The following is a 27497-nucleotide window of genomic DNA, read 5'->3' on the forward strand; positions in this document are numbered from 1 at the left end:
CATACCCAAGAGACATTTTTACTGTCCCACAGTCAAGCAGTTTACAGAAGTGGTATTCTGGTTCTCATACAGAGCTCTGCAGGTGTCCAGGGTATCAAAGAAAGTGGAGAAGTGGTGGGGGAGCCCCTCTTGCTCCGTCCCTCCCACCCAGGCAGGAAGCAGGTGTGTGACTTCATCCGCATCCTCTTGATGGACAGCCTCATTAACATTCCTGTCAAAGATGGTTTCATCCTTTAATACAACTAGTAGAGGTAAGGGATGTCAATTATTGATATTTAATAAATCAAACTGATTTTTCACAATATTGTTGTATACATTCTATAAATGTTATTGCTGTGGTTGTTATTATTATTATTAATATTATTAATATTAATAATATTAATAATATAAAAATAACAATAATTACAATAATAATAATAATTATTATTATTATTATTATTATTATTATAACAAAATAATAATACCATAACTTATTAATGCATTACAATAATTTACTTAAGTATATTATAATTTATAAATATATTACGTTTTATTTTAATACTACTAATGATAATAATTCATATTAAATATAAATTATATTATAATAAATAAACACTATAGATAAGGTTCGTTTTTCAAGTGCAGTTTAATAATAAAAGGAACTGTCATATCTGAACTGTTAAACCAGCATCTGATAGTGTGTATAATATTTTTCCTCCATAAGGTGCCACTCTTTGCTCAGTTTTGACAATGAGAGGAACATTACTGCTCACTGGGGGACAGTATCTAGCGGTTTTTACAGTCAAGCTGGTAGCGCTGTTTTGGACTGTAGTGAAGATTTTTTTCCTCCTGCATTATTTTAGCATTCTGAATGATTTGTGTTTAGTTTTCCCCGGATGGTGTCTGTCAAGAGCAGAGGCAGAGTTTTCAGACTGAACTCCTGGAGTTTGTGATGAACATCATCCACATGACAGGACAGGAAGAGGGCCAGTCTACTCACGTGACCAGAGATGGTAAAATATATCAGACACCATATGAAACTTCTTTAAATTCATTTGTTGAATGTCAGAAATCGATTTTTTTTCTTTTTGGCCGAAATAATATTGTAAAAATAAGCAGGGTTTGAACTTGTTTTATACCACTCACGTGTCCCACTATATTCTTCCAAGATCCATCCAGGTCCAAGCAGGACGGAAAGCTGCTGTTTTGGTTGAGAATGTGGCATTCTTCAGTAAAATGCTAGTGGGAAAACTCTACTCTGGAATGTTTGTGGTAGAGCCAGAGAATCTCCTGGTCTTCATGGCTGAACAGATAGCAATGGTGAGTTTATCTTCTGATTTATCCAATATATATGGTATTACCGTATTTTTCGGACTATAAGTTGCACCTAAGTATAAGTTGCATCACTCATGTAGTGATCACATATATAATATGCTACAGGAGCACTGAGCAGCTTAGAGCGCCCTCTCGCTGTTGTAGACAGTAATGTTTTATCTTGGTTAATTTCTTTTGGTTCATGTTAAATTAATTTTGATAAATAAGCCGCACCTGACTATAAGTCGCAGGACCAGCCTATTTAAAAAAACTATGAAAAGCAGTGTGACTTATAGTCCGGAAAATATGGTACTGTTTCAAGTCTAGACAAACCTGTATTTACACTGCATGTTTGTATTGACATCAGGCACTGGAGAGAGGTCATGGTAATCGGGAAATAACAGTCAGCGTTCTGTACAAAAACCTGAACCGAGCCCTTCTTTACTTCCTGTCTCGACCCAGACAGACTCCAGCTGAGCAGGAACTCATCGTTCAAACACTTCGCTTGTTACAGCAGCACTGGGATGTGATCATGGCAACATACAATGCCAATGTCCACTTCATCATCTGTCTCATGCACTGCCTCGTACTTATCCGCTCTGGCAGGTGGGTTTCATTGTTAGTGACAGTGGGAATTTTCAGGACAGGATACAGGATACACTTTGTTGTCTTATTTCTAAGAATTAAAAAGCACAAGTCCAACATATCATTGGTTGTTAGAAAAAAATTGCATCCCTAAAATTATTAGTTTTGGACAGATGGCTAGCTAAAGAAAGAAAGAAAAAACAGGTGTTAAATATATGTTAAATATATGTAAGATAATTAGTATACTCCTCCTTTTAACATTCATTTTCTGAATAAGAAATCATTTTTAAAAAATGCTTTCTTCTAGTTTTCTTGAAGGGTTTGGCTGCGAAGTCCATAAAAAACCTACAAGAAACATCTGGAGGCACATTTTTCTACACAAGAACAACCGGGTGATGTCACAGACTAATGTTACAGATTCAGCAGAAGGTCTGTTTTTATTCTTTACCATCCATTTACTTTTATTGTTTTGTTCTGTCTGCCAAGCAATTCAAATTAAAAGCTTTGAATGTGATTGTGATCCTAGTAGTGGAGTCGGAGCTGATGCTGCTTGTGGAAAGCACCTGGAATCGAGTCATGAGGGAGCGGAGACAGGCACTAGAGGAGGCATATAAAATCGACCTCTCTGCTAAGCCGGGCAGCAAGGAGGGCCAGGTTTCTATGGGTGATGTGAGCCCTCTGTGGGAGGAGACGGCCATGAAAGCTTGGCAGGTCTTTATAGGTCAGTCGCTGCTTGTGTGATTATTGTCAGCCATCTTATTTTGTTCCTTTTGCTTAAGTTTCGGTTGTATTTGTCTGATATAAGAGGAGATTGGAGTTGGCTATTAATAATCTACTGTAGGTTGCAAAATATTTTTAACATATTTCTTTCAGACTCTCAGAAGAAAAAAGCAAATAATGGTCACCAGAAGAGGGCAGGACTTCTCAGCAGTGCGTTGCAGTCTGTTCAGAAGAGGTTTGGGAAGGATCCAGTCTGCACTCCTGAGGTAGGACAATCAAGTTTATATGTAACACACGTTTTCTGTTATATTCCAGTTCCTTGATGCAATGCATGTCCAGAACTGCTTTACTGAGTGTACTCTATGAATGATATTGTAGACAGACAGGAAGTGATCGGTTTAGTCATTGAGAATTCATACACTGGTGCCCTCACACAATCCCAATTTCACAGCAACCGGAAGTTGCCACCTACCCCGTGGCACTCTCAATCCTGTCTCTAAATCAGTTTGGATTATTACAGCTGAGTACACCTCAGTGGGCGATGTAATTGATATTTGTTCATTTTTTTCCATGGGAACGCTCACTAGAACATTGCGTTTGCTGTTGAAGGTTAAAGACGCTGTTATTGTTGTTTTTTCCCCCCGAAACGCGGCCCACATCATTAGTTCCCACCGCTGAAGACGTCGCCATCTGGAAAAGGATGCAAAGAGATATTACTCAGGCACAAGGGCATGAAATTGCTGTTTCTTTGCAACTGCTGTTATCTCTGTCTCCGCCTCAGAAACAGGAGGGCGGTAATTATAGGCAGTCCCGAACCGATGAAAACCTTCATTTTGTGTTATTCTGTGTTATATCAGCTTGTGACAGCCTATCAGCTGCCTTGATGAATTGCTTGAAATTAGCTGAGAATTTTGTGGATTTTGAATTTCTCCTGGAAACTAGTCATCATGAACACATCATGAGGTACACACAATCATCAGATCATACTTTGGTTCTTATAAGGTTTGATAGAAAGTTAACTTTAGCTCATGTAAGAAAATTCAATTAAGCAAGATTTAACTGAATGATTAGATGTGTTATTTGCTCAACTAATAGTCATTGTAAGTTTTGTAAGCATTGTAAGAAAATGCCATAAAATACTCAGAAATACTTACAGGGCTACATTGAAATATTTTGAATATTAAACTTTTTTCCTTAGCTATTTTATGAAAATGTAAATAATGGCCAGCAAGATAAGACTTTAGAATGGGTTTTTACTTTTTTATTTGAAATGTAAATAATTAATACATTACACTTTTTGTCCCTTTTTTGTGAAGTCATATTTATATGGTCCTTGCAATATACTGTAGTGTAGACTTCTAATTTCAGTTGATAGTAATGTGAAAAATAATAAGGAATATTAGTTTTACCTATCTCATTTCTTTCTGCATAGGGAAATTCTAAGTAAAAAGAAAACTGTACAAATAAATTGGGGGGAAAGAATATTTTTAATTGATGAGGTTGACCATAGTTATTTGTATTAGTTAAGTTGGCTTGAAAAATCCAACTTATTGAAATCCATTTTAAACAACTTCTTCTTCTGAGACCAAATTTTAAAGAGCCACACAGATGGGAAATCAAAAATTACCTGTTTTACAGTGTATGATATAGCTGTCCATCAGTGTAAACAATGTGCAAATAATTAAACCAAAAAGTACACTATTTATAAAGTTATTGGCTTCTAAAGTAAGGAGTCGACTCTGAATCGCTGAAACGAGTCGTTATAGATTTCAAATCTTTTGCCCATCTCTATGTACGTCACTAGGAACACTTTGCATAATAATCTCCGCCTACCGTCTTGGGAGAAACGGAACTCTGACCTTTTTTTTTTTCTGAATTAACTGGCTTTAGCTGGATTAACATAGAAAAATGCTAACAACATGCTAGTACCTTGCTAATCATACCAGAAACAGGCTAACAAAAAACTAGTAACATGCTAATCATACCAGAAACATGCCTGTAACTTGTTAATAATGCTAACAACATGTTAGTAACAACCTAGCAACCACCCTGAGTACCTTAGCAACTACATAGAAATACCCTAGTAACCACCTTGAGTACCCTAGCAACCACCCTAGAAGCCACCCAGTTACCCTAGTGATATGTTTTTCTATGTCTGTTCTTCTGATTGACTGTATTGCCTTCAAAAACTTCAAACTTCAAGCTTTTAAATCTTTTACAAACTTTCTGGCTAGGCTTTTTAAAGCCAACTTAAAGTTTGTCTACAAACTTATATCTAGTTATTTGTTACTATTACATCAATTATGTCTAGTGGGTGCTAAATCAATTTCAGCATTTTAAAACGTTTGTTAAGCACACACACAGTCTAATCCAGTTCCCTGTACACCACAGAACTTACTCTTTCAGCACGGCACAGGACAAACTTTCTCTGGATTCATTTCAGATATATGCTACGGACTAATTATATCTTCATAATGGAAAGATAATTAACATAGCTAATGATCAAGTTAAGTTTATTAAACATTCACCAACAGCCTAAAATGAAGCTGACATTGTTATGTTATCATCAAAGGTAGTCTTTTTCTGTGGAAAGTAATTAAAATGGAAATCAGTGTGATGTTAATTGCAGAGGGGATGCTGTTTAATGTGGCGCATGTACAAGGCCAATAAGTTGGCTGTTTGGGTAAATGGAGTAATTAATGCTATATATTACTTATGATTCTCTAAATAAAAGAATACAATTAGGCGATGATTCAATGTTTATCTGTCAGCACAGGACCGTAATTACTCCTGTGAACTCCTTTGTAAAACTTCTTAATCCTGCCATCCATTTAGCACACACAAATGCACAATTTTCTTTCCTTTTTTTCTAGTTTTATAACTTGTCACTGTTTGTCTTTCGAGGTACTCAAATTGTATTTTTCCTGAATATTTTTGCGACTTTCTCATTTTGCTATGGCATGCAAAGCAGCGATGGGTATGTAGGTGAAACAAACACACAGAGTAAAGAATAAAAACTACAAAATAAATGACCTTTTTTATTGCAAACCTAATGTAATAATAAAGTTTATAGATCTTCTGAAGTGTTGTTTTCTTGTTTACTTGCATAAGTCCTTTTCGCACAGTGCCTATAAAAAGTATTTTCCCCTTAGGAGATTTTCATGTTTTATTATTTCACAACAGATGATTTAATTTGCTGCATTTGACGCAAATAACAGGACAATTATTTCATGTCAAAATGAAGTTTCTACAAATTGTTTAAAATGTATTGTTCATAACTATTCATCGGCCCCAAGTCAGCATTAAGTAGACACGTCAAAAAAGCCAAATTAGGTCCACTGTGAGTTAAAGCAGTAACGCAACAAAACATTAAATGGTCATAGATGTTTTTTAGAAAACATTTTTATGCAGTTCCTTTCTTTGAACCAATTTTAGATTTATCTTGTGCTTTCATAATTCGTTCCTGTCTCAGTTCGGGCTATAGCAGTACTGGATTCACCTCCAGTCTCTGAACTGCAGTCAGTCGGCTGTTGGGCCGGCTCAGAGTGGACACCACTGTGATGATTGGTTTAATGAGCCTTTAAGTAAATCTGGAGATGAGCAGGTCGGTGTTGAAGTACACTGGCTTCCTGAAAGGCTAATGCCTATCAGTTCAATAAATCAGCAGGGCACAGAGCATGGCGCAGGGCCCGCAGCCATCTCACACTGTGCTTATATTATACTTTAAGTTAATTAGAGCACACTGAGGACTATTGGAGACAGCTTTATTGTATGGTTAAATAGCCACTAGCTTGTTTTTCCAACATGAATGCATTTAGGAAATGTTATTGTAACTGTGCAAACCTAATAGCTACAGAGGACCGTTTACATATAACTTGTTCACCTTTGTAGTGTACCTTCATGTGTGGTCATGTTGTGTGTGCTTGATTCCATTAGGGGTTTGTCTTAGACATGGAAGCACACTGGAAAACTTGTGAGACCATATTTGACAGCATGTTGAGGAGTCACGCACAGGTTTTTATATTATTTATTTATTTATTTATTTTACCATTAACACCTATAAAGATGTGATCCAGGAATCCGGCAAAAAAAAAAAAAAAAAAAGTAATTGTTTTGCTTTTGTGTTTTGTGCAGATGATGCATAATGAGAATGATCGTATGGCCATTCAGTGGCTAAGAATAGAGGAAGACTTGCTCAGAGAGAGGGGTCTCTTTGGCCCTGGTCCAGGAGTCTTCCTCAAACGAGGCTGGGTGCAGAACACCGCAGAGGGGCGCAACCGCACACGATCCCGAATTCGCAGACAGCAGCTACATCGATCCAAAAAGGTCAACTATTACCAGTGTACATAAGAATAATCATTTCTGGGTGAAGAAATATTGATAAAGTAAAATTCTGAGTTTTAAATAAAGATGCAGGTTTTCTTTTATTTATTTTTATCGTTATTGTTATTATTTTTAAACAATTTTTCGATCACTATTGAATAATCTTCAAATGCAGTTTTTTTATTATATTGCATTTAATTTATAACAGTAAATATACAAAACAAGTTTTCATTTGTCTTCTTTATCAGTTTCAGTTCTGTTCTGATACATATTATTTATTTATATATTTATTTTAAATAGATGCCATCACTGACCTCAGGCCTCATTCAGAAGAATTTTGTTGAAGAAATCAAAGGAGCTACAGAAATTATTGAGGCTGATTCAGGTTTTACCCTTTTCCTGTCATTTTTATGATCAGTGATCGGTGTTTTATAATAAGCAGCAAAAGCGGTATCTGCACAGTTCTTTAAAAGTACATATTTTGTGTGTCCCAGACCCCAGGATCCTGTGCGAGCCAAGCCGGGAGGTTGAGGAAGAGCACAGTTTGGACTGTCAGCAATTGACCTTTTTCCCTGTCCTTAATGAGGCCTCACCTCTGCCCGAGGATTTCTCAGAGCAGTGCATGGATACTCAACTCATACTGAAGGAGCTGGAACCCACTGAAGAGGTGAGAGTGACCCATATTCACCTGGAGCCACATTCCGTTGGTACAGAAAACACATTTTCGTGTGGACAGCTGAAGTGTGTGTGTGTGCTAAGCCTGACAGTGCTCTTCAGCATTAATAGGGCCGAGAGTGGCTGACAGAAGTATTAATAAGGAACAGTAGGGGGTGATGTCTGCTGTCTTGTATTCATTCAGTAGGTGGTGTGTCCTGCTGTGCAGTGTGTTCAACCAAATTGCCCTCTCCGTACAATTCCAGAGGCAATGTGAGGATTGTAATTTACAGCCACCATGTCTTCTGAGGCTTAGCTTTTCATTATTGCTCAAACAAGAAATAACTCCAAAGATGGAGTATTATGTGTTGTTAATTATTGCTTTTGGATGGAGTTTAAGTGTGTCAGTTAGTGCACATGCTGAGTACAAATATAATTCCCCAATCTTTCACCTACCCAGAATTTCTTGTACTAGCTCAAATATTCCTATCAATAAAGGTCCCAAAATGCCACATTTAAAATAGAAAATAACATATTGTTATTATTATTAGGAACAATAATAATAATAATAACAACAAAGGCAAAATAATAATAATAATAATAATAATAATAATAATAATAATAATAATAATGAAAATATTTTTATTAGGACTTAATTGTTTTGGCTGTATTTTGATTACTATAATGTTATGACCAATTATTATTATTGTTATTTTGACTTTATGATGATGCTTATTATTGTGCCTTTATTGTTTATGACTTTATCATTATTATTTATTATTACATAGATCCCTCAGTGCTTACTCTGCAAAATCTGTGTGTGGTTTGGCAGTTAAAGGGTTGAAAAAGTACATTTGTTTTTTCCTTTAGAATTCATTTCTTTGAAAAGATACATTTAAGTATTTGCTCGGTTTAGATCTAAATCTATTTTATTATGACTTGGAACCTGGTCTGAAACTGGTTTCTTTAGGACCTTCCTTCAAAAAATGCTTATAGATGAATTAATCGGCTGCCTTTGGTTTCCGTCATGCCCGTAGTTTTTGACAGAAAGGAGGATGAGTGGTGCATATTTAATCTTTCTCTGTAGTAAACTGTAGCGGAGCACTCTTAAAAACATCCTCTAGCAAGGTATTATTTGACGTTGTTGTAAATCCCCAAGTCCAGACAGAATTAAGAATGACTCAGGTTTATAGCTCGGTTTGAAACCAAAACCCCACCAGGTGGACCATATATTTAAACAAGGCCTTAATCAATTAGCCTGTTGCTATTGTTGCTGTGTCATTGATTAATTCTGGTAATAAACAGTGGGGCCCTCTCTGTGCTGGTGAGGGGGCGCTTGCATGGAGAGGAGGCTCTGATTTGATTTGTATTAATTGTGGAGCGGCTGGCAGTATGGCTGGACCCCATATGTTTTGAGGACGTGGATCCCCGGAGCCCAGAGTTGTGGTGACTCAGGGCTGAGGCCAGGTGCAGCTGCATGGTGTGAAATGAAGGGAGACAATACAATTAGCCGTGAATAATCGAGAGGTTTCGTGCGAACTCCGCCTGCGGAAGATTGGCCTCGTTGCACAAACACCACATCCATTCAGCATCTTGCCTTTTTCTCCCTTTAATTTTTGTCTCTCCACCGTGTTGTTTAGTTAATGAAGTGGTAATAGTGATCAATCAAGACTGGGGTGGTGCTTCCTTGACACGTTAGCCCCAGGGCACAATTCAGAAGGCAGGGTGCAGTCACACTTTATACAACTCTTGAAAACTTCGCTTGACATTGTGTTAACTTATTCACTGAATATGACAGCATGTAAAACAAATTACAGCTTTATTTTAAACAGTTCAATGCACAGCACAGATTCCAATATGAGCTGCTTGATACACATGCTGTCTGCTGTAATGTGTCCATACCTCAGGTCAAAGCGAAACACTGTGTGGTGGTCGTCAGTGGTCACATAGTGACCGAAGGAGTGCTGTTGTTTGGCAAAGCTGACCTCTACATATGTGAGGGCTTCACATTGACCTCCACTGGAGATGTGTGCTGTAGAATCCATCATCAGACCAAGTAAAGTCCCATTTTTCTCTCAGCATAAATCTCTACTCTACTTATATACACTACTGTTCAAAAGTTTGGTGTTGGTCTCTTATTCTCACCAAGACTGCATTTATTTGACCAAAAAATACAGTAAAAGATCTTAAAATTAAAATATATTATTTTATTACATTATAAAAGGTCTTTTTTTGTGATTGGAAAGCTGAATGTTCAGTGAAACATAATACTGCAGAAATTATTCTGATATGCTGTTTTGGACAGTTGCTGCTTGATATTTTTTTGTGGAAACGGTGATATATTTTATAGGTGTCTTTTATGATGACAAAGTTAGAAAGAACAGTATTTTAATATTAATATTTTTACATTACCTTTACTGTCACTTTTGATCAATTAAGTACATCCTTGCTCAATAAGAATATTTATTTCTTTAAAAAAAATCTTAATGAGAAGCTTTTAAACAGTAGTGTATATTTATTTCATTTTTTATTTATTTAATATTTTACTTCTTAAAGCATTTAAAATATCTTTTTTTTTCTTTAGAGTTGAAAATAAGGTTTTGGAATTTTTACAAATGTAATTATATCATTATAAAATTATATCATTTACAAGGTGTGTGTTTGTAATAAATACAAAAATGCAAAATAGACACATTTTATCAGAATTGTGTAATTATATAGTTTTTTATGTGATAATATATATAATAATATAACTATTAACTTTAGGTTTACTGAGAACAGCTTTCTTTATATTTGTGTACAGATTTAACAGTATCTTACATTTTCTGTACTTATTATAGTGTGAGAGACTCATATATTTGCAATATGATGACTAAAGAGAAAAGCTCAGTGAGCCCAAACTGCAAACGCTGGTCATATGATGACATCAAAGAGGCCAGTTTCATGCGCTTTCTACTTGAGGTGAGATTCACAAGGCCCATAGTCATTAAACCTTTGTACTTTTATTCTATAGGATAAATCTTGTAACTTAATGTTACTGATTATTATTTTCATGTTTGTAATCTATAAATAGCATGTTCTCCAGAATTAATTTAATTAATTCTCCATGACACTATAGGACAATGCCCTGGAAATTTTCTTAAAGAACGGAACTTCAGTTTTCCTGGTATTCTTCAACAATGACCACGTCAACGCATATAAAAGGTAAAACGAGAAAGCGCTTGTGATTCGGGCAGGTAAACAACTGTGTGTGAGGTGACAGACTAAATTGATTTATCTTTTCTTTCTAGGCTGTGCTCTGTGGTCTCCTCATTAAAGGGAAGGGGAGAAACTGTACTTAATGTGAGGTGAGTGTCAAAAGCATCTTGCAGACAGCTTCCATTTCAGTTAGAGAGACTGTGAGGCTTTTATACTGAAACAGGTTTCAAAGTTTCCAGAAAACCCATTCTGTTATGTTTGCGGTTAACGATTGACAGGAAGACTCTCAATCCCCTGAACAATATCCCGGCATTACACTGAAACTACAATTACTGCATCTTCAGCACTTCCTACCAATTAAAACAGCCTCCGTAACTTTTCAAAGTCATCAACAGCCAATACAACTCACAATTTTATAGCTGTTAATTGTCTGCAAGGATGCCATAAGCTTTCTACCTATTCGTTATTTCAGATGTTGTTTTGGTTCGAATTATCATTCCTTGACTCACCATTTTAGTTTCTACTCAATTTAGTTTTATCATGTTTAGTTCCCCTGACATTTTGACATGATGAAGTGGGAATGGACTTAATGTTTATCGTTTCCCATCGGCTTCAAAGTCAAAGCTGTTTTCTTAAAATATGAAATACTGTATATAGAGAGGTAAAGGATATTGTAAAAAAGTATAGCATTTTTGGGCTGGCCTGTAAAAACATGTATTTTAGTGTCAGATAATGTATATGCGTATTATTATATTCATGTTTGTACATCATTTGATTTCTATTTAAAACGCTTTATTTGGGAAGCACAATGAAACCATTAGCTAAACTTTAACTTCATAATTATAGCTTTAGTTGAAGTTAACTTTGTTGTTTTGTGTTTGACACATTTCAAAATAATTTCCCCACGAAAATGAGCTTGAGATCTAACAAAATTTGGTGGACCCCCTGCAAAACCTATTTATTCCCTAAAAGTAAAGGAGTTTTAAAAGTTGATTCATTATGTAGAATGCCCTTATTCATAAAGGTTATTCATAAAAGACAATGTGTTGGTATCTCCGGCAGGTCTGGCTTGTCCTTTTTGAAAACTTGGAGGTGAGATAGTAGTCTGCTGCCGCCAATTTTCTTGATTACCTCGAGCTATAGAGTTTGGCGAGATCAGCCCTGAAAAATTACTCTTTCTTTGCGACTTGTCAAGCAGCTTTTTCCTTCTGCACCTCTCTAGGCAGGGATGGCACAAATCTCCCTCTCTGACCAAAAACAGATTTCCTGTTGGTTTTATAGCGTCAGAGTCTTTGCCGTCTCGCTGTGTATAGGAAACAGGGTTGCGTTTGGTGTTGAGCTTCGTCAGGTTGGGCAACACGTTTATGCATTCTGGTATCCGTGTGAGCAAGTTATCAAAAACTCCCAGCTCCGTCAGGTTTGTCAGGGTGGCCAAGGTGGGAGGGAGGGCGTTTAGACGATTCATACCCAAGTTGAGAACCTGGAGGTTTCTCAGACTTCCTATTTCAGGCGATAAACCGTCAGAGTCCAGGTTGTTGTTACAGAGGTTGAGGTAGACCAGAGATGTCAGGAGTCCAATGCTTTCAGGGAGTTGTTCGATTTGGTTGCTGTGAAGGTCTAACCAACGCAGTCCAGAGAGCTGGCCAACGAATTCTGGGATAATTTTCAATTTGTTCCGGCTCAGGTCAAGTTCCTCTATGTTTCTTAACTTTAGGAGGCATTTGGGAAATGTGGCGATGCCTACATTGCTCAGATCAAGTCGTAGTTTGCCATCTGGAGTTACTTTAAGGGCATTCTTAGCCATTTTCAGTGTGATCTTCGTACCTTTGGCTCCACCTGCTCTCTTTCCTTTAGCCATGGAGCTGTATAGACACAGATTAATGGTTAAGCGCATCTGAAGCATCAATTTGATTAAGTTTTAACTCAAGTCATGTAATTATTATCTCAGGACCTCGTAGCTTTAAGCATGTATGACTTAATGATGGGACAGTTTAGTTGTTTGCATGGGTAAAGTGGTATCATGTATGCCTGCAGGCAGTATCAGGGGCGCGGAGGTGTCGGGAATGAGGGGGGTGTAATGTTTACACCCTAGGGATCTTTTGGGATAATGTCGTTCTCTAATTATGGCTAATACCAGGTAACAGTGGGTACGGCGAGCGCTCAACACATATTCTGGGAAAATCTGTTTGTGTTCCATCTGATTGATCTAGGGTGGCGCTAGCAAGCCGTGTGACTGTGTAGAGAGAGTTAAATCAGTACTTTGATAAATGACACTGGAAAGAAATTTTAAATCGCTCCCTTCATATCTTCCCATTAAAAAGGAGGAGTGGCTACATTGTAAGCCCTTTGGCGACTCATTAATCACATTGGTGGATAGGCTACTACTGTTCATCCTGTTTCTATTAGACCTTTTGTTTTGAATCTGTTGCATCTGAGAGGTGCAATTACAGGGAGCTGACCATCGGTGTGATCCATCTTCATGATGTTTGTGATTCGCTGATTCTGAACCCCTCAGAATGGAGAGAAAATCGGATGGTATTGCTATTTTTGTGACATTGATTCTGCGACTATATGATTTAAAACTGATAACAGTTTGTTACCAAAATATACTTTTTAACTGATGAATATCATATGAATATGTTTAGTGAGTCTTAATTTTTTTTACCAAAATTAAAATTAATAATATATTGAATGTATTCTTTTGAACACTTACTGTACATATAACGAAAAATAGTTAATAGTGTCAGACATGATCTCTTAATTTGTCATTTTTGTTGTTTTTAAAATATGATCCAAATGTCTAGTTTGAAATTGTAAAAAAAAAAAAAAAAAAAAAAAAAAAATTATAGTAATAGAAAAATGTATACATACTGTGATAGGTTAATATTAAGCTTCAGTGTCTAACTGTGCCACTATTTTTACCTGAATTCACCCTACAAATCAGTCAGTAAGCAAATTTTTAGGAATATTTATCTATATCTTGAAACATTTTATTGTTAGAGTGACCTTTTTTTTGTTAATTTTTTGCCTGTGCTTAAACATGCTCCATGACAACTTCAGAAAGGATATAATAATTACAGGTAAAAGGGTTACACAAACCATCAGTTTGCCCCAACCAGCTATTGTTACCCAGGATTCATTTATCCCTTTTTCTGGTATGAAAGAAAAGACTTAAATAAGTTTTTCTTACTTACAGTTTTTAAATGAGGTCCACAGCTGAATTGAAGTGGAGAATCTTCAGACTCTAGTCCTAAAAGAAGCTTTGTCCTGTTTAACTTTTGTTACCAAGCAACGCTTGCACGGGGTGCCAAAAGTTTTATTGTCCTGTGACCGGAGCTTGCACAAAAGAAAGGGGAGAAAGAAGTGTTGCAGCGTTTGTGTTTTACACTCCCTCGGATTACATTTCCAGAATGTTCTTTGAAGTCCAGGGCATTAATGGTTTCATCCATTAGCCCATTAGATTGAACTTTGCATTTTCTTCTCTAATCGCTTTCTTTTCATTTATATGTGGTAATAAGCAGTGATAAATATTTCAGAGCAAACCAGTTTAAATAGTGTCAAATCAGCTGTGATCTTGAATGTTTAGATGGCTTGTTGTAGGAAATGCATTTGTAATCTTGTAAAGCCGCGTTTCCACCGCAGGAACTTTACCCAGGAACTAGGGACTTGGTCCGGTACTTGGTGTGTTTCCACCGCAGGAACCAGGAACTAAATAAAAGTTCCGGGTAAAAAAATGCCCCCCAGAAAGTCCCTGCTGGCGAGGTGGTACTTTTTTAAAGTTCCGGAACTTTCGGGGGCGGGACTTTGGCGCTAAACATGCTGATTGGTTGAGTTCACGCAGCATTGGTTGAGTTCAACCACCATTTATTCGGATCAACATTTTCAAAATATTACTGTTATTGTGTCATGAAATGTAATTTTAAAAGTATTTCAGGCGAGAATGTAGTTGTTTGAAACTCAAATCTGTTGTTTATTTATAAAGACAGCGCCTATTTAAAAATGTGTTTCGCCGATCTCGTAGACGGTGAGCTCCACTCAATCAGCGGGAGCTCAGTCCTCATGTATCCGCAGAGAGCAGCCTCTCCTGGGATAGACCTTCTGATATGCGCCGCTGGCTCTGATGTGTCTTTAGTGGTTAAAACATAACATATAATTCAGCTGCGGGGTAAATCTAACAGGTTTTCTTTGGTCTGTATTCAATTTATTTATCTATATGTAAAAATGAAAATAAAAAGGCAAGTCTATATAATATTTATTTCATTGTAATGGCTGTACGTTACACTTATCCCTGAACTAAGTACATTTCTGCAGCTGTTATTATGTTTAAATGAAAATGAAAGGAGGCAGTGGTATTTTATATCCTATTTCGTTTTATTGTAAATATACTGAGGGGAAAATTGCAGTAGCCAAAGCGATCTGAGTTCACGCAGCATTGGTTGAGTTCAACCACCATTTATTCTGATAATTTTCAAATATTACTGTTATTGTGTCATGAAATGTAATTTTAAAAGTATTTCAGGCGAGAATATAGTTGTTTAAAACTCAAATCTATGGTTTATTTATAAAGACAGCGCCTATTTAAAAATGTGTTTCGCCGATCTCGTAGACGGTGAGCTCCACTCAATCAGCGGGAGCTCAGTCCTCATGTATCCGCAGAGAGCAGCCTCTCCTGGGATAGACCTTCTGATATGCGCCGCTGGCTCTGATGTGTCTTTAGTGGTTAAACATAAAATATAATTCAGCTGCGGGGTAAATCTAACAGGTTTTCTTTGGTCTGTATTCAATTTATCTATATGTTAAAATGAAAATAAAAAAGGCAAGTCTATATAATATTTCTTTCATTGTAATGGCTGCACATTTCCCTGACCTAAGTACATTTCTGCAGTTGTTATTATGCTTAAATGAAAACGAAAGGAGGCAGTGGTATTTGATATCATATTTCGTTTTATTGTAAATATACAGTAGGGAAAATTGCAGTAGCCAAGACGAGCTGACTGAAGTTATCAAGTATCATATATATATATATATATATATATATATATATATATATATATATATATATATATATATATATATATAGTATATAGTTACGCTGCTGTTTATAGATTTACCGGACTTGCGTAGTTGCAGACATCACACTCCCCAGTCGAATGCACAAAGTCTGAACTAACTACCGAGGATGCACGTCCAAAATCAGCGTATTTTTTTTTTTTTTTTTTTAATCAGAGGTACTTTGTATTGAGAAACGCGTGCAGACCTACGTCACCAGTCATTTGCCTAATCTACCCGGTACTTTACACCGCGGTGGAAACGCAGAAAGCAACAGGTCTGGGGGGAAAAAAGTTCCTGGGAAAAAAAGTTCCTGGTAAAAATGTTCCGGGTAATTTCGGTGGAAACGCGGCATAATTCACTAATGTGTGTGAAGGAGGAAACTTCCGAGGTAATGTTATGTTTACAGATATTTTCCAAAACCTATAGATGGCGCTATACTCCTTTCAAGGAAGGAACATATTGCCTGAATAAAATCTTAACCCTTTTTTTCCCACAAGAACGTATGTTTCTCTTTTGGCCCTTGTGTCTGATGTGTCTCATTGGTTTAAATCCATAAGCTCTTTTTATTCCTTAACCTCAATCATAGTAGACTTGTTTCGGATGACTTGTTCAGAATTCACTGTATTCAAGGCGATTGATTCTGTAACTGTTAAGAAGTAAAAAAAAAAAAAAAAACTGTGTATGCATTACGTTAGGTGAAATTGCAATAGGTCAAACAGGGTATTTGTCAAATAAGTAAGAAAGAAATATCACAAATTGTTTGACATAAAATATTTCTTCAATTATTCTTTTGTTGTGTTCATACAGAAAGATGGCAGCAGTTGAGAAGACTGCCCTAATTAAATGGCAGGTAAAGAGCCTTTCAATACATGCATCATTATTAACCATTATTTTTTATACAGTGAATTGATTGAATATTTATATAAATATAAGCTCTTTGAAAATTAATTTTACATTAACACAAATGCATATTTTTTGGTATTATTTTCTTCTGTTCTTGACAGTGTGTATCTTTTTCCATAGAGAGGAGAAATCAGTAACTTTGAATACCTTATGCATTTAAACACACTTGCTGGGCGGACATACAATGACTTGATGCAATATCCTGTTTTTCCATGGATCATTGCTGATTACGAATCAGAGGTAGAACTACTATCGCCCAGACTTTACATTTTGACCTAAAAATGTTCTTTTTTTTAATGCTAAAACATTTTGTTTGTTTGTTTGATCTTATTCATCGCTTATTAGACTCTGGATCTGTCCTGCCCTGCTACATTCAGAGATCTGTCCAAACCAATGGGAGCTCAAAATGAGAAGAGGAGAGAGAAATTCATTCAGAGATACAATGAGGTGGAAAACAGTGATGGTAAAGCATATTTGTATATGCACCTGTATGCAGCTATTCTGTAACTGAGACCAAAAACCTATTGCTCAAACAGCTGAAGTTCATGCAGTTTGTCTGTTTCACCTGCAGACATGGAGGCTCTAGGTGTCTTTTATGTTTTATTGGACATTCAGGGACCAATGCTTTCATTTACTTAGTGAATGTGTTGATTACAGGTGATCTGTCAGCTCAGTGTCATTACTGCACACACTATTCCTCAGCAATCATAGTGGCCTCGTACCTGGTGAGGATGGAGCCTTTCTCCCAGACCTTCCTCCACCTGCAGGTAAACTTCTCGCCTGTTTGACCAGCCTCAATTACATCACACTACTGTTGTTACATGAGACACAGTGCTACAGAAACTCCAATAAATAATGTGTATTGGCCTCTTTTTATTTTTTTATTTTTATCAAATGAAGCACAAAGCACGTCAGCATGACAGAACTTCTATAAAATAAAATTTTTCTAAATTGAACTATGAGGATGAAATGAGCTTTATTGTTCTTGGCCTTGTTTTGGGCTTGTGTTCGCTTTTCATTTTTTCTTTCCAAAACCAAATTAGGGTATGATTTTAATATGTATGCAAATAAATTATTTTGCGTCTCTTGCGCGCAAAATCACATTTTGTTTTTAAAGAATATCTCATTTATACACATGGAACCAATTGATTAAAATAAAATGTCATGCATATTTGATAGCTGGTGTAACGTAATGCAAACATTAGGCTAACACTTTGCAGTGATATTTGCTTCACTTGAGCAGCTTTTCTCCGTACAGTAATATTCATAATAAGATTTGTGCCACTAACAGTATATTACTTTCATTCAATGAGGGCATTTGCTTTTACTGCAAATTACATAACTTCTCCAGAGATTTTCGTCAGGATGTATAAACTCCCTTGAAAAATAAAAAGCCTGAATCAATTGCTTGAAAATGTCTCAAATCAAGACAATTGTTTCTTGACTGATTCATACACACACATTGGGCCGTTTTAGTGTTCCAGGCAGTCTTGCTGGCGGTGGAGCTCCCAACCTTGTGTTAAACAAATACATATGATGACATGACTTTTTTCATCCTCTGTGATGCTTCTTTACTTCTTTGCCGTCTCATTGCTCTAAATTGTGTTTCTATAGTTCTTTTCATTATGCCACTTTGCTTTCAAATAACATTAGGAAACGCAGACTTCCCTGAGTTTCAAACTTTGGTTTAATCTTTTTTTTTTTTCATAGGGCGGAATGTTTGACGTTCCAGAGCGGATGTTTCACAGCGTTCAGAATGAGTGGGAATCTGCATCTAAGGACAACATGAGTGATGTCAGAGAGCTCATTCCAGAATTTTTCTACCTCCCAGACTTTCTTGTCAACTCCAACCAATTTGACTTTGGTAATTTATTAGTATTAGCTCAACAATTGAATGTAATTGTATGCCCCCCCCCCCCCCCCTGAATTTAGAAGCATAGAAAAATAGAAGCTTGTTTTTAATATTTTGTTTGTAAATAGTCTGCTTCATTAATCTGTAAATGTGTGTATGGATAATACAGGTTGCATGCAGGATGGAACACCATTAGATGATGTGGTTTTGCCACCTTGGGCCAAAGGAGACCCACAGGAGTTCATCAGAGTGCACAGAGAGGTCAGTTTCTCTGGTCAAGGCAGTCCATCAAACTAAAAATAGGCCTTACTGTGGACCACCAACATCACAATATCCAATTATGCTTTAGATGCTGCTCTACTTGCTCTTAGACTATATTGTAAAAGACAACGAGGGTCAGTGCAATCAGAGCACAGAGCAAAGTTTTTTGAAAGCAAGCATAGGGTTAAAACAGTATCAGTGTTGTGGCACCATTTATATCCAGATAAACTTGGTGATGGTTAAATAATTTTTGCAGCTGCTTTATTTTTTGCCTTTCTTGAGATAATAAGCACTTGTTGAGTTCATCAAGGAAGCCCCATTACTCTGTTTAACGCCCTTGTAATTAGAAGATAACAAGCCCAATTCAGCGCAAGTACAATATCTGCACTCTCCTATAACTTCATTACTGAAGCCTGCTGGTTATTGGAATGAATGCTTTCTTTCTCACTACGTTATGCCTGCAGGCATATAAGGGCCAGGCTTTATCAGTTCCCAATCTACAGAGCAATATTTGTATCATTTCCAGATGGCATAAAATGAGCTATTCAGTCTGCTCACCTTCCTTCATATGCAAATGAAGGCTAATATAGGGATCTTCCACAATTTAGTGCTTGTGACTTAGAGCTGCTTGGATTATACTTGTTATTTTAAGTGTTTTTTTGTTTTTGTATACATGTTGGTTTTGTTTGTACACTTCAGCCAATTACACGAAATAGGAATACAGACTTTTGGAATATAATTTTATATCAGATTGTTTGAACTGTAATCAGCTGCCAAGATGGAATAATATATTTTTAAAATACATTATTGTGCAATCTCTTTGACCTGATATTTGTAAGCACAGCTTTTCCACCTGCACTTCTACAGAAATACAAGTTATGGCATCACTGATAGCATATTAGTCCCCATCCGGATCTGCTGACTGACTGAGTTTGTGCTCTCTGCAGGCTCTTGAGAGTGATTACGTGAGTGCACGCCTGCATCTTTGGATTGATCTGATCTTCGGATACAAACAGCAGGGTCTGGCCGCAGTAGAGGCCCTCAACACCTTTCACCCATATTTCTACACTGACAAACACGACAGAGCGAGCATGAAGGATCCTGTCGTGAAAAGCACTGTCCTTGGCTACATCAGCAACTTTGGCCAAATACCTAAGCAGGTACACCAGTTGAGCACACTGTTTAAAGAATATTAGGAGATCCTCTAAGCCTCTATTAAAATTTTTTTGTAAATGTTTCTGGGCTGTACATACAGAATGCAATTTTATAGCACTTTTGACAACCAGCTATACTAGGGATGCATCCATATTACAATTCTGGCTGATGCCGATAACAATTTCTGTGTTATGGCTTTGGTTTATGCTTGAGATATATATATATGCCGCATTTCCAATGTTTGGTAAGGTTCTTTCCGTTAATGAAATGATTTATTGTGATACTGTATTCTATAAATACTAAAATAAGTTTTATGCTTCCAGCTCTTCACAAAACCACACCCTAGCCGCACATCTCACAAAGGTTCTGGTGGGAAAGAGACATCAGTATCCAGTCAGATAACCCCATTTTTCTTTAAACTGGACAAGCTCAAGCTTTCCGCCCAGGCTATTAAAGGTACTGCTTAAAATGAACATTTACGGCTCTGAGGTAGAGACCCCCTTCCCCCCATTTAATCATTCATAGTCACCTTGTTATTTTATTCCATTCCTCAATTATTTTTTACAAGATGGGGCCATGTCTACAGGGAGCGATAAGAGCAGTAAGGAAGAAGATGCTGGCTAGCCTTTTCGCAGGCTCATTTTCTCAGTCATAGCTCAGCTCGGCTCCATTCAGCTATTTGTTAGGCCACTATTGAAGATACAGCCACTGAGGCTTATTTAATAATCTGAATGTCTCAAAAGGATCTCTCTGGAAAATTAGATGATTCTCTTTCTATCTTTCTCACTCTATTGTCTCTCACTCAATATCTTTTTCTCACATCAGGCGTTACTTTTATCATTCTGATCAGTAAATCCTACAAGGAAAGATTTAAAGGGCATTTTGAGAGAAACTTGCGATCATCTTAGGCTTCATTATGATTTTTGTTACTATTCTACTGTCAGTGAGCAGGGAGACTGTGTCACCGTATATTGTAGGTCATTTGAAAGTAGAATACTCCTTTTTTTGTTTCAACAATTTTTTCACAATGTAAACATGATCAGTTAAAATGACTCAAATGCCTGGTTCAAAAGTTCTTGATAGATTGATGCAATAACAGTGTAAAAAGACAAAATGCATGGTCATTTCAACAATGTTTTTTTGTTAAATATATAATATATAGCAGGTTTAACATGTTTAAATAGACATTACCATTTACAAGTTCTCAGTCATTATTATTAGATTATTTTCTGAAAGAAATGTATCCTTTTATTCAGCAAGTCTACATTAAATTGAACAAAAACATTTACTATATATATATATATATATATATATATATATATATATAAAGAGTACGAGCATGTAACACTGCATAAACCTGTTTTTCTGTTGTTTCTCTACCAAGAGCTCACGCTGGGTCCTGTTGGTCAAATTGTGTGTAGAGAGAAAGATGTATTGGTCGTGGAAAAAAACAAACTTCTCATCCCACCTCATTGGAACACATACTTCAGCTGGGGCTCTTATGACCAGACCTGCTCTTTTGGGAGCTACACAGCTGAAAAGGTTTGCTTTCATAGTTTCCTATAAATAAATTAACATGATGGTCCTGCTTGTAGTGTAGTCCTATTGTGTAACTGAAGAGTTGTTTATTATTATACGAGGTTACGTCTGGTTGGCTGTTAAAGTTTGATCGCTTAATTACCTGTGTTTCAGAGCTTTGCAGTGTGTGAGAGCCTGTCGGACTGGGGATATGCTGTATGTGCCGCCTGCCCCAACAACAGCACCATCATCACGGCCGGGACCAGCACTGTTGTCTGTGTGTGGGATGTCTCCATCAGCAAGGACAAACTTAAACACATGAGACTCAGACAGGTCAGATTCACATGAGTTATCATTCCTAGAGAGCCATGTTCATGCTTTGGTTTCACAAAGCAGTTCTGAAATGTTGATATTCAAAACAGTGGGGTTGTCTATTTTTTAATGAATTAATAAATGTTTATTTTCCATCCTAGACCTTGTATGGACACACAGACACTGTGACGTGTCTGGTAGCTTCAGAAGCACATAGCATGATTATTAGTGGCTCTTTGGACCAGACCTGCATCCTGTGGGATCTGGAGGAGCTCGGCTACATCACACAGTTGCCAGAACATTCCTCTGCCGTGTCTGCCCTGGCTATTAATGACCTGACCGTGAGTACCCTCCAGAAAAAAACATACACGCTCTGAGGTCAGCCTGGATTTTTCAGCCTCCAAATCTCTCTCCATCCATCTCACTCCCGCACATTTAATTTGGTTAGGGCCTTTCGGCTCATGTTGCCATCTGGATGACACATTTCCATCGGCTCATTTGCACCAGCAGAGTGGTTTCTGAAACTCCCCTCAGCCAGATGTGTGAAGGAAGGGTGGGCACATCCTTTCCTTCAGACCTGCTTTAATGCTTAAACCCCCTGTTACACAGCATGAAACATACCTGCTGCGCACAACACAAGAGAAAAGTATGGAGATATAGTTCCAAACCTCCTTCACGTAATTTGTATTACAGCAAATTGAAAGTATTTACAGTCATTTATCCATTTATTATTATCATCATTTCTTCATACATTTTATGGGTTGCTTTTTTTAACTAGAAAAACAACTTTGAATGTCAGCATGTCAGAAAGTTTAAAAAAGCTTAAAAAAAACTTGTGTATACGAGAGATATATTACCATTTTTTATGTTTTTGAATGCAATCTTAAGTCTTTAGTGTCACATGATTCTTCAGAAATCATTCTAATATGCTGTTTTGGTGCTCAAAAAACATTTCCTATTATCATAGTTGAAAACAATTGTGCAGCTTAATAATTTTTCAGAAATCACCATGCATTTTTGAGGTCTCTTTGATGAATCCAAAAAAAAAAAAAACTTTTATGATTTTTTTTTATAACAACGTGAAAGTCCTTACTGTCACTTCTGATCAGTTTAATGAATTATTAAAAAATAAATAAATTACTGAGCCCGAACAAAAACGGTGTATTTTTGCCTGCTATGTGCATCATTAATCACCTTTCTGTCTCCCTCAGGGTGAGATTGTGTCATGCGCAGGGACCCATTTGTACTTGTGGACCATGAAGGGGGAGCTTCTGGCCTCTTTAAACACTTCCTGCCGGCCTGAAGGAAACATTCTCTGCTGCTGTTTCACACAGAAGAATGAGTGGGACCCCCGCAACGTGATCATCACCGGCAGCGCTGACGGCATCGTCCGGGTACGTGCACATCTTCAGGACGGGATTTTTCGGTGCTCTTCCGAAGGTTCTGACTGAAAGATGATGAGGCGTAGCATTCACGCAATGAACTTTATAATCACTGAGTTTAAATGAGAAGTCTTCTTCAAAGACTACACCTTTGTGTTTAAGCAATAAATCTTCCTTGTAGCGTTTTCTGCTTTAATAGTCAGGTAATATAGCTGCAAAATATTAAAATATGGTAACTGGGATATTGAAATGGGGTTCACGGGCTTGGCTGAGAAGTCCCACAGAAGCATTAATAGTTACATGTGCTCAACTTTAGATTAGGTAAGAGCAGTTATTAAATCAAAATGCTTTTTAAATTGGGCATCAAGTGGAGCCTGGACCTGCGACATCAATGGCCGGCAGATTTGATTTATGAATATAGCTTCAATCGCATTCAATATTTCCCCCCTATTTTTTTTTCATTAACTGTGTGGTTACCTTGCAGATATGGAAGACTGAATATACTAGAGTACAATTACCTGGACATGAGGAGTGCTCGGTGCCTCAAGGGGATGTTTTGTCGTCAGTTCCTGAGGAAGCAGGTAACACTAATACACTTCACCTTAAGTGCAGAATTGAAATAGTGCGTGAATATGTGCTTTCTTTCTCGCCTCTGTTCATAGGAGCGTTATAACCCACAAGCTTCCTTAAAGACCAGCATGAAACAACAGGAACTCAATGCTGGAATATTGGAAAACAATGTGCTTTGTGACGTCACGAGAATCGTTATTTTTTAATATACGAGTACTCTTTGAAATTAAATAGGCAGACCAAATACTAGACATCCTTCAAAAATGCTGTATAAATAGGATTACATCTGCTCTTAAGTGTGATGGTGCAGACTCTCAGCCGGAGGTTTGTTTTTGAGCGATCCGAAGAAAAGTTCATAATGATCTACTGTTTTGTGCGACGCATTAGGGCTAGCTGCAAGGAATTACAGGGCAAAGTTATTAAACATACAGCCTGTAAACACTGATGAGCAATTTTGCTGATGTAGGCATGCAATTTAGAAAGCAATAATAACCAAATCCAATTTGGTACACATTGGTTACAGCACAGCGTCAGTGCGTGTAAGTATCAACGCGTTTAAATTAAATTGGGGGAACTCGAAACAGTGAAGGCTTTATATTAGATGTATTTCTCTCAATTTAGCAACGTGCTGACCATAAATAATCTCTTTCTCACATCTCACTCTTGCTTTTGCTTTTCTTAGACAGCTGCTCATGGAAGTGGGAAAGACACCTGGTGCTCTGTCGAGAGTTAAAACGCAATCAGGTCATCTCTCGTCGACGCTGCAAAAATAACCCTGCGATTACAGCTCTGGGCATATCAAGGTATTGAAGAAAGGCAGGTCTCTCAGACCAAAATATGATCCGAAACCTGGTTTCAAATGGATCCTCTAATGTTTAAAATGATTCAGTACAGGATTAAAGGGTTAGTTCACCTAAAAAAATATAATTAAGTCATCATGTACTCACCCTGGTGTTGTTTTAATGCCATATACCCTTCTTCCTTTTTTGAAGATTTAAAAAATAACAGTGGATAGTGACAGCATCAAACTGAAATGTAATTTATTATTTACTGAAAATCTTGACCTTGTCCGTTGGTCTTCTGTACATGAATTTGTTCATTCTGACTTACCCACAAAAAGTTTGACACATGATGAAAGTGATACTTACGGTCTTATTAAAAAAAGTTGGATGCTGGTCATGATCCAATGCCATTATACAGAGAAGTGTGAGCAGGACATTTTTTTTTATTTTTTATTACTACTCCTGTCGTCCAGAAAAAAAAAGTAGGCCATGTGGCATTAGAACAACAGTGCGGTGAGTAAGTAACTGAATTTCCATTTTTGGTGAACTATCCCTTTATGCTCAATATGATTAGCAGTCTTTAGTCTTTTCTTCTGAAGATTTTAATTTGTTCTTTCAGAACGCATGGCACACTGCTGGTTGGTGATGCCTGGGGCAGGGTGTACAGCTGGTCCTGTGAGAGCTAGGATCAGTGGGTCATCCGTCAGTCAGTGTTAAAGTCAGCTGTAACTGCAGCTGAATGCAGCCACATGCCAGCGGAGAGACCAGCTTAAGCACTGCCTACATATGCACTTTGCTCTCACCACTTCCAGCTGGACTGCTGACTTCAGGAGACCTACTTTGGGTCTGGTGAATTACAGGGATGACGCATTCTTTCTTGGACTGAGTGAGGCTTGCTGGCCACAGTTGGAAATGCAACACTGCTTATTTAAGAAATTAAAGATGATGGCATTTAAAAAAATAAATTAGGCCCAGTTGGTTGATCGGTTTTATTGTATAGTAGCTCTCTTTCTTTCACTGGACTCCCAGAAAACCAACATACTGTTTATTTCTTAAACATCGGTATGCTCGAGTTTCAAAAGGCATTCGCTTGCGTTCCATTATATATTTTTGTTTTAAACTACACCAGTGGAGTTTTTATTTTATTTTATAAAGCAGCAGGGCTCTGTTTACTAGTTGTGGTTTATGTTGTAAGATTTGTTTTATATAGTATATACTGTATATCAAAAAGATTTTATTAGTTAAATTTAACTGTAATTAAATCCAAATAAAATTGCTCACTCAATATGCGGTCCTGCTAGCTCAGTGTGGGACATGCTACTGTTAAAGGGCTGAATCAACCTCCTCAGCCAATTAGAGTCAGAGTTTCCATTGCCAGTGTGCCCCAGATTCCCATCACAGAGGGTGTGGATCTGTAAAGGTGCATTTAGATGCATTCCATGATCTGGAGAATTCTGAAATACATGCCAATAAATTATGGCATACAGGAAACAACAGTGATATGCTGTTTTGACTGTGTAAAGAAGTATTATTGGTAACAGCTAAATTTGTTAAAATTATTGCATTCGTGTGTGTGTGTGTGTGTGTGTGTCTAAAAATCTGCAGTTGTTAATATTTTAAATGTTTTTGAAAGAAATATCTTATGCTCACCAGCTTAAAGTAGCTGTTTTCTATTTTAATTTATTTTAAGCTGAGTTGGTGTTCAAGAAACATTTCTAACTCTTATCAGTGTTAAAAACAGTTCTGCTGCTTAATATTTTTGTAGAAATTGTGATTTCTTTTTGTCAGGATGTCAAGGATTTTGTAACAATGTAAGAGTCTTTACTGTCAGTTTTGATCAATGTAATGTGACTTTGCTACACAGAAGTAAAACCTACCCCAACGTTTGAACAGTAGTATTTATTAACATATAACCTCTAACCCTTTCATAGGCATCAACACAATACGTGTAACATCATCTGTTAAAGATGCCAGATGCCATGTTTTGTTTGCATACAGCCCGAGTCTGACATTCTTTAATGAATCATGAGTGAGTGTTTATTTCACAGAAATACTAGCAAATGTAGCCTAAGCTTTCTGAGAATTGAACATTACATGTGGTTCTCTGGCAGCATCCAGAAGTGGATCTAATGTTTTTTGTAGTTGTCAGGGGTACTGCGGTAGTTAAATCCATAGAATATATATATACAGTCTTGTTCAAAATAATAGCAGTACAATGTGACTAACCAGAATAATCAAGGTTTTTAGTATATTTTTTATTGCTACGTGGCAAACAAGTTACCAGTAGGTTCAGTAGATTGTCAGAAAACAAACAAGACCCAGCATTCATGATATGCACGCTCTTAAGGCTGTGCAATTGGGCAATTATTTGAATTAGTTGAAAGGGGTGTGTTCAAAAAAATAGCAGTGTGGCATTCAATCACTGAGGTCATCAATTTTGTGAAGAAACAGGTGTGAATCAGGTGGCCCCTATTTAAGGATGAAGCCAACACTTGTTGAACATGCATTTGAAAGCTGAGGAAAATGGGTCGTTCAAGACATTGTTCAGAAGAACAGCGTACTTTGATTAAAAAGTTGATTAGAGAGGGGAAAACCTATAAAGAGGTGCAAAAAATGATAGGCTGTTCAGCTAAAATGATCTCCAATGCCTTAAAATGGAGAGCAAAACCAGAGAGACGTGGAAGAAAACGGAAGACAACCATCAAAATGGATAGAAGAATAACCAGAATGGCAAAGGCTCAGCCAATGATCACCTCCAGGATGATCAAAGACAGTCTGGAGTTACCTGGAAGTACTGTGACAGTTAGAAGACGTCTGTGTGAAGCTAATCTATTTTCAAGAATCCCCCGCAAAGTCCCTCTGTTAAAAAAAAGGCATGTGCAGAAGAGGTTACAATTTGCCAAAGAACACATCAACTGGCCTAAAGAGAAATGGAGG

General features: G+C 37.1%; 3 protein-coding genes and 1 long non-coding RNA gene across 4 annotated transcripts in view; 2 read left to right on the forward strand and 2 right to left on the reverse strand.

Moving 5' to 3' along the window:
- Nucleotides 1-209, reverse strand: part of LOC113113232 (estrogen receptor beta-2-like) — an 8544-nt gene extending 8335 nt beyond the window's left edge. The window contains exons 1-2 of the mRNA XM_026279396.1: nt 148-209; nt 6-21 (exon numbers count right to left, since the gene is read on the reverse strand). Coding sequence (XP_026135181.1) covers nt 6-21; nt 148-209 — 78 coding nt within the window. The remainder of the gene's footprint in view (nt 1-5; nt 22-147) is intronic.
- On the forward strand, nt 210-1176 carry LOC113112530 (uncharacterized). The gene is made up of 3 exons (XR_003293445.1): nt 210-251; nt 866-992; nt 1149-1176. It is a non-coding gene; the product is annotated as an uncharacterized LOC113112530 (long non-coding RNA).
- LOC113112528 (WD repeat- and FYVE domain-containing protein 4-like) lies at nt 1177-26450 on the forward strand. The gene is made up of 28 exons (XM_026278193.1): nt 1177-1299; nt 1661-1899; nt 2186-2307; nt 2405-2599; nt 2752-2864; nt 6535-6612; nt 6733-6924; nt 7222-7306; nt 7416-7588; nt 9483-9631; nt 10416-10536; nt 10694-10779; nt 10866-10922; nt 16633-16675; nt 16849-16968; nt 17074-17191; nt 17386-17495; nt 18439-18592; nt 18750-18841; nt 19789-20001; nt 20320-20452; nt 21381-21538; nt 21689-21847; nt 21988-22167; nt 23038-23220; nt 23693-23789; nt 24461-24581; nt 25180-26450. The coding sequence occupies exons 1-28, from the start codon at nt 1216-1218 to the stop codon at nt 25244-25246; spliced, it is 3642 nt and encodes a 1213-aa protein (XP_026133978.1). The 5' UTR covers nt 1177-1215; the 3' UTR covers nt 25247-26450.
- lrrc18a (leucine rich repeat containing 18a) lies at nt 10936-14357 on the reverse strand. Its single transcript, XM_026278194.1, has 2 exons — nt 13968-14357; nt 10936-12635 (listed from the first exon to the last, which is right to left on the reverse strand). The coding sequence occupies exon 2, from the start codon at nt 12629-12631 to the stop codon at nt 11786-11788; it is 846 nt and encodes a 281-aa protein (XP_026133979.1). The 5' UTR covers nt 12632-12635; nt 13968-14357; the 3' UTR covers nt 10936-11785.
- Nucleotides 26451-27497: the final 1047 nt, after the last annotated feature.

This window comes from Carassius auratus, chromosome 13 (assembly GCF_003368295.1).
Source record: "Carassius auratus strain Wakin chromosome 13, ASM336829v1, whole genome shotgun sequence".
Taxonomy (NCBI): domain Eukaryota; kingdom Metazoa; phylum Chordata; class Actinopteri; order Cypriniformes; family Cyprinidae; genus Carassius; species Carassius auratus.